At 41.2% G+C, this 10,125-nt stretch overlaps 1 protein-coding gene across 2 annotated transcripts in view; it reads right to left on the bottom strand.

Moving 5' to 3' along the window:
- Nucleotides 1-315: 315 nt before the first annotated feature.
- Nucleotides 316-10,125, bottom strand: part of LOC101860617 — an 11,244-nt gene continuing 1,434 nt past the window's right edge. Inside the window, exons 2-6 of one of the 2 annotated variants that reach the window (XM_013089589.2) lie at nt 6,696-6,764; nt 5,806-5,974; nt 4,531-4,645; nt 3,114-3,240; nt 316-410 (exon numbers count right to left, since the gene is read on the bottom strand). In XM_013089589.2, coding sequence (XP_012945043.2) covers nt 384-410; nt 3,114-3,240; nt 4,531-4,645; nt 5,806-5,974; nt 6,696-6,764 — 507 coding nt within the window. In that variant the 3' untranslated portion in view covers nt 316-383. The remainder of the gene's footprint in view (nt 411-3,113; nt 3,241-4,530; nt 4,646-5,805; nt 5,975-6,695; nt 6,765-10,125) is intronic. The other variant, XM_035973091.1, reaches the window with a different exon arrangement.

Below are 10,125 nucleotides of genomic sequence, written 5' to 3' on the forward strand. Positions count from 1 at the left end.
GAGGGGGGAGGGGGAGGGAGCAGGGGGGAGGGGGGTATGTGAGAGGTTGGAGGTGGGAGAGGGGAGGTCGGCAATAACAACAATTTATAGGCGATTTCCAGGTTGAGAACTATGAATACAGGGTGCATGGAAGTTGGACCAAATTGGACCCTCCCCCCCCCCCCAAAAAAAAAAAAAAAAGAATAAATAAAATAAATAAATAAAATAAAATAAAATAAAATAAAATAAAATTTTAAAAAATTAAAAAATGTTTTATGCTAATCCACAGACAGGAAAAACAGGTTAAAACAGCACCTGGACATGGATGGCTGATGCCTCTTTAAATAGATTATTAATGGTCAAGGTAGAGGTCACCTTATGCAGATATGCAGTAAAAATATTGATTAATCCTCAGACAGGGGAGAAACAGGCTGGTTTGGGGGGGTGAGTGGGGGGGGGGGGGGTGAGGAGAAAAGGAACGGGGACTATTACAGCGAACTATTTGCCAATTCCAAGTTGAAAACCAGAGATACATGATGAATAAAAGTAGAACCAAATTGGAAAATCATTAATTAATCCACAGACAGATTGAAGAAAGAGGCTAAAACAGCACCTGGACATGGATGGCTGGTGCCTCTATAAATAAATGACTCATGACCCGGTCAGGTGAACTTATATGGTATCGGATAAATAATAATAACAATAATAACAATAATAATTCCGGGATACTTGAAGGTGTCATCTCTGACTCAGAGGTTGACGTATAATGACCCTCCATCGGTGGCCTAGTGGTTAGGCTACCAGACTCGTAATCGTGAGGTTGTAGTGTCGGTGGCCTAGTGTTTAGGCTACCAGACTCGTAATCGTGAGGTTGTAGTGTAGGTGGCCTAGTGGTTAGGCTACCAGACTCGTAATCGTGAGGTTGTAGTGCCGGTGGCCTAGTGTTTAGGCTACCAGACTCGTAATCGTGAGGTTGTAGTGTAGGTGGCCTAGTGTTTAGGCTACCAGACTCGTAATCGTGAGGTTGCGGGTTCGGGGGTTCGAGCCGCTAGCCCGACGTTGTGTCCTTGGGAAAGGCACTCTACGCGAATCCCCCCCCCCTTTTTTTTCACACAGGTGGAAATGGGTACCCGGCTATAAACAGAGAAAGATCTTGTCAGTTTGTTAGTGTTAGAGCGCTTAACCAGCTGCTTGCACTGTATGCTGTCTGGGAAGCTGAGAATGTTTCTGAGTGTTCTATGGTCTGCTGGGGTAATAATATATAGTGTAAAGCGCGTAGAGCTTGCTTTCGAGTGCGGACATGCGGTATACAAATGCTATTTGCAAGGAGTGCTGACAAAATGAGTAACTTTTCGCAATCTACAAAATGGTGATATTGGCCAAAAATCGACACTTGGGTCAAATGTGTATATTTTATATGGATGCCATATTCTTTAAGTATAACATGCCTTTTGTTTTTTCATGCTTATAAATTGCAAAAAAATGCACCTATAAGCGTAATATATCTATTTCCAAAGTGTTTGAATCTAAGAAGTAACTCATTTTGGTATCACGCTTCACATTTGTTATTATTATTATTATTATTATTATTATTATTATTATTATTATTATTATTATTATTATTATTATTATTATTATTATCTTTCACGGTCGCGAGCTGCCGTTGCACATTCTGCCATATCCGACCAGGTCATGTTTTACTAGTATACTGCTGTCCATCCATGTTACGCGTTGTCTTCCCCTGGCTCTTCAGCCCCACATCCTTCCTTCAAGCACCTCTTTCACAAAGGTCTGGTGTCGTTTTGAGTTACAAAAGTGTTGTATTTTCTTACATTTTATCTCATTCTGCAGAGTTTGTCTTCTGTGGAGAATCTGACACGCCTCATTGTTCGTCTGTTGTTCCTTTTAAAAAAAATTTTTTTTTTTTGCTTTCCAACTTATTCTGACCTTTCTACGGTAGCATTATCATTGTCGTTGTCATTATTATTATTATTATTATTATTATTATTATTATTATTATTATTATTATTATTGTTATTATTGTTATTATTGTTATTATTGTTATTATTGTTATTATTACTAATGTTACGACACCGGTTATTTTTAACTAAAAGACATTCATCGAAGCAAAGTGGCATGAAAATGTACATAGGCATACACAAACATAACACTGACAGACAAACAAACAGACTTACAGATGAAGAGACAGATAGGGAGGTAGACATACAAACAATCAATCAGATGGAGGGACAGAGAGGCGGACAACTACAACAGACGCACAGACTGACTTACACAGACAGACAGACAGACAGACAGACAGACAGACAGACAGACAGACAGACAGACAGACAGACAGACAGACAGACAGACAGACAGACAGACATCTTATGGATAGACATAAGACCGATTTACAGACAGAGGGAAGGAAAAAGACAGAGAGAGACAATCAGACAGACAGATAGAGAGACAAACAAACAGACAGGCATGCCGTAAAGTAACTCGGAGAATGTCAGAAGCATCCTGGCGTCGCTGGCCTAGTGGTCAGGCTACCGGACTCGTCATCGTGAGATTGCAGGGTCGGGGGTTCGAGCCTCAGCTCAGTCCGACGCTGTGTTATTGGGAAAAGTCATCATCATCATCAATGCCCTTTCACCCCTGGCAGGGTATAGGCCACTTACAAGCTCCTTTCATTTCTCTCTATCCTGGGCCATCCTTCCTAGCTCGTTCCAAGTGAGCTTCATCTCTCTCATGTCCCTTTCCACACATCTCCTCCATGTTTCCCGTGGCCTACCCCTGCCTCGTGCCTTATAATTGTTTTTGCTTGTTTGTGTTTCTGTAACAGGTTCCTTTTACGAGAGAGGTTGTTAGCCTCGTGACTCAACCCCCGACCTGGAGGCAGGATGACTCTGTTTCAGGAGTCACTACCTGGTTCGCCATTTAGTCGCCTCGTACGACAAGCTAGATCCACGTCAGTCCTATTCTTTTCAATGCCAGGACTGCACGGCTACTTGGGAAAAGTACTTTACACGAATTTCCCACTTGGCTCAGTCGTCCTTTCGGACATTCAACTCGGAGGTCCCGCCTCTTAAATAACCTTACAGTACCTTTTGATCACCATTTCCGCAGGAGCGTACCGTAAATGTTGCGTTTTCCCCAACAGTGTAGGGCAGGTCACGACTCGCTGGTTCAATTTTCATTTTCGGAGCTTCAATTCTGGAAGTTTGATTTCCTTGACCGTTATTTAACAAAGTGACGACCAACCTGCAAGAAGGAAGAACATTAAAGTGAAGCATGCTGACAAAATAAATTATTTCTCGGATCGAGTCCTATCGAAATAGATATATGTGAGGCAGCGTGGTGGAATCAGGCTCTCGTCAAAATAATTAAAGTGAAGAAACTTGCGTTTTTCCTCAGGTTTGTGAATTTTAATCAAATTTTTATTTTTTGGCTCAACAACTTTCATGCCAATTAAAGAACTCATTAAATTTTCTGTGTGGATTTTTCTGACAAACGTTGATTAAAGGTACATAAAAAAATGTAAATGTTCAGTTACCACGGATTCTTAAGCTAAGGAAATAACTAATCTTTGGCGGCCATTTTCTCACTAATTTTACATCTGAAAAAAAAATGACCCCCACCTCATTCATTCGCCAATATCTCGACTTGTATTAAAGATAAATGGATTTTTTCCCATCCAAATAAAGATAAGTGAACACGCTTTAAGATGATACCAATGACTCTACATGCCCAAGCTGTGGAAGTAGATCTTACAGCAGTATACATGATACAGATTTGTGTGGTTGACATAGAGGAAGTAGATCTTACAGCAGTATACATGATACAGCTTTGTGTGGTAGACATAGAGGAAGTAGATCTTACAGCAGTATACATGATACAGCTTTGTCTGTGAGGTAGACATAGAGAAAGTAGATCTTACAGCAGTATACATGATACAGCTTTGCTGGGCGGTAGACATAGAGAAAGTAGATTGCCCAAGCACTACTTCCCTCCCTTCTCATCTCGTCTTTCTTGATATGTGAGGCAGCGTGGTGGAATCAGGCTCTCGTCAAAATAATCAAAGTGAAGAAACTTGCATTTTTTCCGCTGGTTTGTGAATTTTTATCAAATTTTTGTTTTTTGGCTCAAAACCTTTCATGCTCATTAAAGAACTCATTTCTGTGTAGATTTTCTTAAAAACGTTGATTAAAGGCACAAAAAATGTCAAGTTTTAGTTACCACGGACTTTTAAGCTAAGGAAATAACTAATCTTTGGCAACCATTTTCTCACTAACTTTACCTCTGAAAACACGTGACCCTCACCTCCTTCATTTGCAAATTTCTCGACTTGTATTCAAGATAAATGGATATTTTTTAAAACCAAATAAAGACAAGTGAACAAGCTTTAAGATGATACCAGTAACTCTACATGCCCAAAAATTGACGAGAGCCTGATTCCACCACGCTGCCTCACAAATAAACAATGGGCCCATAGCCCAACACAATGCGGAACACAACTGAACACGTTTACGTAACTATGATAAGAACACTCACCAGTAGGTCTCAGTGTAGATGTACAGGGTAACATAGGAATTGGTTCCATTCCTCGTCAGGTATTTCGTCTCCTGGTACCCGCGGTTGTACGCTGGGATGGAGTTGCTCATAATCTCTGAAGAAAAAAATGATTATCATTTCTATTTCAAAGTGAAGATGCTTTTACGCCCCCGTCAACTCTTTGTAGATCATTTAGGAGGCGGGCTTCCCACTGTACCTGTAAGGGCCTACCTGGGTTGAGAGGGAAACAGCATCCCAGCGGACTGAAAGAATGAGACACTCATTGTGGCACTTATTTAAATATTTAGTGGTATATAACATGCGGCTCTAACTCAAATAATGTTTAGTGGTGTATAACATTTGGTACCCACTCAAATAATATTTAGTGGTGTATAGCCTGCGGAACTCACTCAAATGATATATGGTGACGCGTAAACTGCGGTACTCACTGAAATAATATTTAGTGGTGTATAAACTGCGGTACTCATTCAAACAATACATAGTGGTGTATAATTAGCAGTTATCACAAAAGAGGTTATATTTCATACTAGAGTTCTTGGCAGTGATGTCCCCCACGTAAACGAACGGGGGCTGCGTGTGCCCACCCTGGGACCCTGAACATCAAGGGTAAGACATGCGCAGTTCAACAGACGAGTGAGTGTTACATAAATACACACTTCAAAATAAGTTAAGGACCTCCTTGATAGACAGTCCTGATTTTTTTAAAAATCTGAAAATAAGACAGCAAGGAATGATTCAAACTGTTTTGCTCTGAAAGTGTTAATGGGTTACCAATGCGTACTGCAAAGCTTCTTGTAGGGGCAAAACCACCACGTGCAGCACAGACATTTTAGCCAAATTTGCTGCTTTTTATCGACTTGTGTGCGACACCACAGACATTCCTCTGTTAAAATTTCTGGTGCACGTCATCAATGGACGTACGGTCTCGAACTGTGCTCACTTTGGTGGCAATATAAGCCACCGTTAGCGCAAAGTCCAGTATCGCATCAACATACCACCAGGACGAAAGCTGGGAGATTTTGATCGTGCCAGAGCTATGGCATGGCTACAGGATGGAGTTTGGGCCCGAGAAGTTGCCAAAAGGCTTGCAGTGTCACACTTTGTTATTGTCCGCCTGAGGCAGCGCCATCAAGCCACTTGATCAGTCCAAGAACGCCGACGTGCAGGTCGACCCAGAAGACCACTCAGAGTGTTTGCAAGTGGTCCTTAACTTCTGTTGAAATCTGTAGTATAACCTCTTTGATTATAACTCACCCCTTGAAAATCCGTCCGGCTCATCATCGTTTTCCCACATTATGCTCTCTCGCACCCCCCTCTGACGGACATATCTGACAGTGTAGACCACGCCCTCCTCCGTCTCCTCCCGTCGTGCGGACAATGGGGTCACTGGGAGGGGTAGCTCTGAGAACTCGTCCTCTCCGTTCTGAAAGAAATCAATCAGGATGATTATGTCATAACCAAAAGTGTTTTAGTCATGTTATTATCAAAATTTGCAAAAGAGACTTATATAACGTTATCGCTAAATTGTTTGTTCTCCGTTACGATTGTAATTTCTTACTTTTGGGATGGGTTGGGTTTTTTTGGGACACGCATATCCACACATGAATATATATATATATATATATATATATATATATATACACTCACACAGACAGACCCACACACGCACCCACCCTTTCCGCAATATATGTATATAAAACACACTCGCTTGCACACACATGCAGACACATATAGACGCACTAGCACATGCCCACATACAGACACACACACGCACGCACACTGAAAAACGCTTAATAATGGACACACATTAACAAAGACACTGATACATACACTTTTACACACACCGAATCACTCACACACACACACACACACACACACACACACACACACACACACACACACACACACACACACACACACACACACAGAGATACACACATGCACACACAGAGACACACACGCATACACACACACAAACAAACAAATGAACACACATATACAGAATATGTATGAGAGATGGATAGATAGATAGATAGATAGATAGATAGATAGATAGATAGATAGATAGATAGATAGATAGGGGGGCGCTCATTATTCAGCAAAAAGGGATCGCACTGTAGATGCTATTCTGCACAGGCGCTCACCCCAGAATCTTTCTTCAGCTTCCGCACTTCATTAGTCAAGATATCCAGTCGACGGTCCAGCTTTCGGATCTGAAAAAAACCCCGGAACAAACCGCTTTCACAAAAAAAGATGTCTTTTTCTTCCTGCTACTATCACTTTGATATAAAAAGAACAAGTGTATGAGTTTGAGTTTATCACCCTTATAAACACCATTACGTCATTAACGAGGCTGGACCTCTGAATTTATCGTCTGTGTCTGATAGGACCGAGCCACATGGGTAGGTAGAGGACCTGACAACTCGACAAAACGACCCAAATTCAACAACGCCTTATCTTGGATACGAACCAGAGCCATCCAGCATGATGCCAACTGACCTAACACTACTAACGGAGCAAGACTTCTGTATGGGTGTGTGTATGCTTTTAGTTTTTAGTTTTACGAGTAGTAGAGGTTTTACCGCGCTCGCAACTGCATAAGGTCACATGAGCGCCAGAAGATTAGAGGTGTTACAAGAGAGTAACAAACATTTTTAAAAATGAAGGGGAGATAAGGACGATAGATGTTCGATAGGAAAAAAGCAGCAAATCACACCAGAGCACCTGCCAACCACCCACTGTGTGTATGCTTGGAGAAAGGTCCGGAACATGTGGATATTGAAATAAGGCCATAATATTCTTAAAGCAAATTCAACGATAAACACGCTGATTTTTTAACATTTCCAAATATCTAGAGTGGTTTTAGAGAGAATTCTCGCACAATTTTAACCTGTTGAAGTACAACATAATGCAACATTATCTGATTTTAAAATACTTAGACATAATAATAATTATAATAATAGATAGCATTTGTATAGCTCAACAGCAAGCTCTATGCGCTTCACAATCTACACTATAAGTATTACCCCAGTAGACCTGAGAGCATTCTGAAACAACCTCAACTTCGTGGGAAGCATAGTGCACGCGGTCATTTATAGGCGCTAAAACACTAACATACTTACAGGATCTTAAGATATTATATATCCTTTCAGTATGTTATTTAGAAAAAGTTAAAACGTGTGTTTGTGATGAAACTAAAATTTCGATCAAGTAGAACTTACGACTTATTTTGTCTTTTCACCTGTTGCTCAAAAGTAGCTTTGCCGATAACTGGGACATTTCTCTAGGCACGAGCACAAGTGTGTTTTACGTCTCCATCGACACACTTTGGATCAGACAAGCGTGGACATGTCGCAAGTCGAAAGAAACGTTTCAGAACACATATACAGACTTCAACATAAGTTAAGGACCAACTGCAAACACTCTTAGTATTCTCCTTTGGTCGACCTGCACGAGGGCGTTCTTGGACTGATCCAGTGGCTTGATGGCGCTGCCTCAGGCGGACAATGACAGTGTGACACTGAAGCCTTCTGGCAACTTCTCGGGCTACAACTCCATTCTGCAGCCATGCCATAGCTCTGGCACGATCAAAGTCTCTCCGCTTTCGTCTTGGTTGCATATTGATGCGATACTAGATCTAGGTTTTGCGCAAACGGCGGCTTATATTGCCACCAAAGTGAGCACAGTTCGAGACCGTACGTCCGTTTACGACGTGCACCAGAAATTTTAACTGAGGAATGTCCGAGGTGTCGCACACAAGTCAACAAAAAACAGCAAATTTGGCTAAAATTCCCCGACGATTTCCGGGCTGCACGTGGTGGTTTTGCCCCTTCAGGAAGCTTTTCAGTACGCTTTGGTAACCCATTAACACTTTCACTTTCAGAGCAAAAAAGTTTTGAAACATTCCTTGCTGTCTTTTTTCGGATTTTTAAAAAATCAGTGCAGTCTGTCAAAGTGGTCCTTAACTTATGTTGAAGTCTGTATCTTGTGGTCCAAAGCTGGAGAAAATTGGCTGAAATCTGTATGTTGAAATACCCAAGCTCTCAAAAGTGAGACGCGAACTGATACTTCAGCATTATGTCACTCACGAGGCATTTTGTGAGATAAAATATTAGATCTGTTGCTTCTGTCTGGGCCAAAAAACGGTTTATTTCAAATTTCAAAATGGAATAGTTTTGTTTTTATTAGTTTACCAAGTCACTGCGAGTCAGTTTGATTATTATTAATTATAGTTGGAATTATCCAAGACGTCGAGGAGAAAACTGGCTATCTTACACAGGTGGCTGTCTTTTTTGTCTTTTTTTTGTGTGGCCCGTGTCCTGATTTTGGTGCCTATATTTTTTACGTTACGTAAAAATGTATAGACATGAAAAACACAACGAGAAAAAGTGGAATTGTGTAGTCGGTGATGATGATGATGATGATGATGATGATGATGATGATGATGATGATGATGATGTGTGGTCAATTTTAACGTATCTATACGCTCAGCCAGGACCATGGCAGTAACGACTTAGCTTTTCTTTTTCAGAGCTTCGGCTCTTTCCGATATTGTCCAAATCTCACCAATACGTAACTTGTAGTGAACGCTTTGTTGCTATGGCGTCATCACTCATTTTTTTTTCTCAGATGCTATGTTCCTGATAAAGCCTTATTGGCGAAACGTTGAACATCCAGGCCTATACGAACATCTGATTAAACGACACCAACCCTATTCAAGTCTCAAGTATATTTTGTTTCTATTTAAAACATGATGATGATGATGATGATGATGATGATGATGATGATGATGATGATGATGATGATGATGATGATGATGATGATGATGATGATGATGATGATGATGATGATGATGATGATGATGATAAAATATGTAGGTCAAACTATCACCACACTAAGAGCTAGGTTTAATAACCATAGGTATTCAGTCCAGAAAAACTCCAGCATACCAGTTGGCCAACATTTCAACAGTCCTGGTCACAATGGTACCTCCGATTTGCAGCTTCAGGGAATTGAAATAGTCCAATATCCTACTAAAGAAAAACTTAACCAAAGAGAATCAATGTGGATTTGGAACTTGGGGTCTCACAAAATTCTCACTGGCCTTAACATCGACGAGCCCCACTTTAAGGACCTAAAATTTACAACGTAACGTACTATTCATCCCTTATGTTCCTGCAACACCCTCCCTTTGGCCCTGCCTTTCTGTTATACTCCTTACCTCCACGTACTAGTTCTCTCTCTCTCTCTCTCTCTCTCTCTCTCTCTCTCTCTCTCTCTCTCTCTCTCTCTCTCTCTCTCTCTCTCTCTCGACTTTTTGCCTTCGTGTTTCCCCTCCTCTAGCCTTTTCGACTCATTGATTGTGTTCACCGCACCCTTCCGTTATTATATTCCTTACCTCCATGCATATGATACCCCCCCTCTCTCTCTCTCTCTCTCTCTCTCTCTCTCTCTCTCTCTCTCTCTCTCTCTCTCTCTCTCTCTCTCTCTCTCTCTCCACTTTTTGCCTTCGTGTTTCCCCTCCTCTAGCCTTTTCGACTCATTGATTGTGTTCACCGCACCCTTCCGTTATTA

The sequence above is a fragment of the Aplysia californica genome, unplaced genomic scaffold (assembly GCF_000002075.1).
Source record: "Aplysia californica isolate F4 #8 unplaced genomic scaffold, AplCal3.0 scaffold00991, whole genome shotgun sequence".
Lineage (NCBI taxonomy): Eukaryota > Metazoa > Mollusca > Gastropoda > Aplysiida > Aplysiidae > Aplysia > Aplysia californica.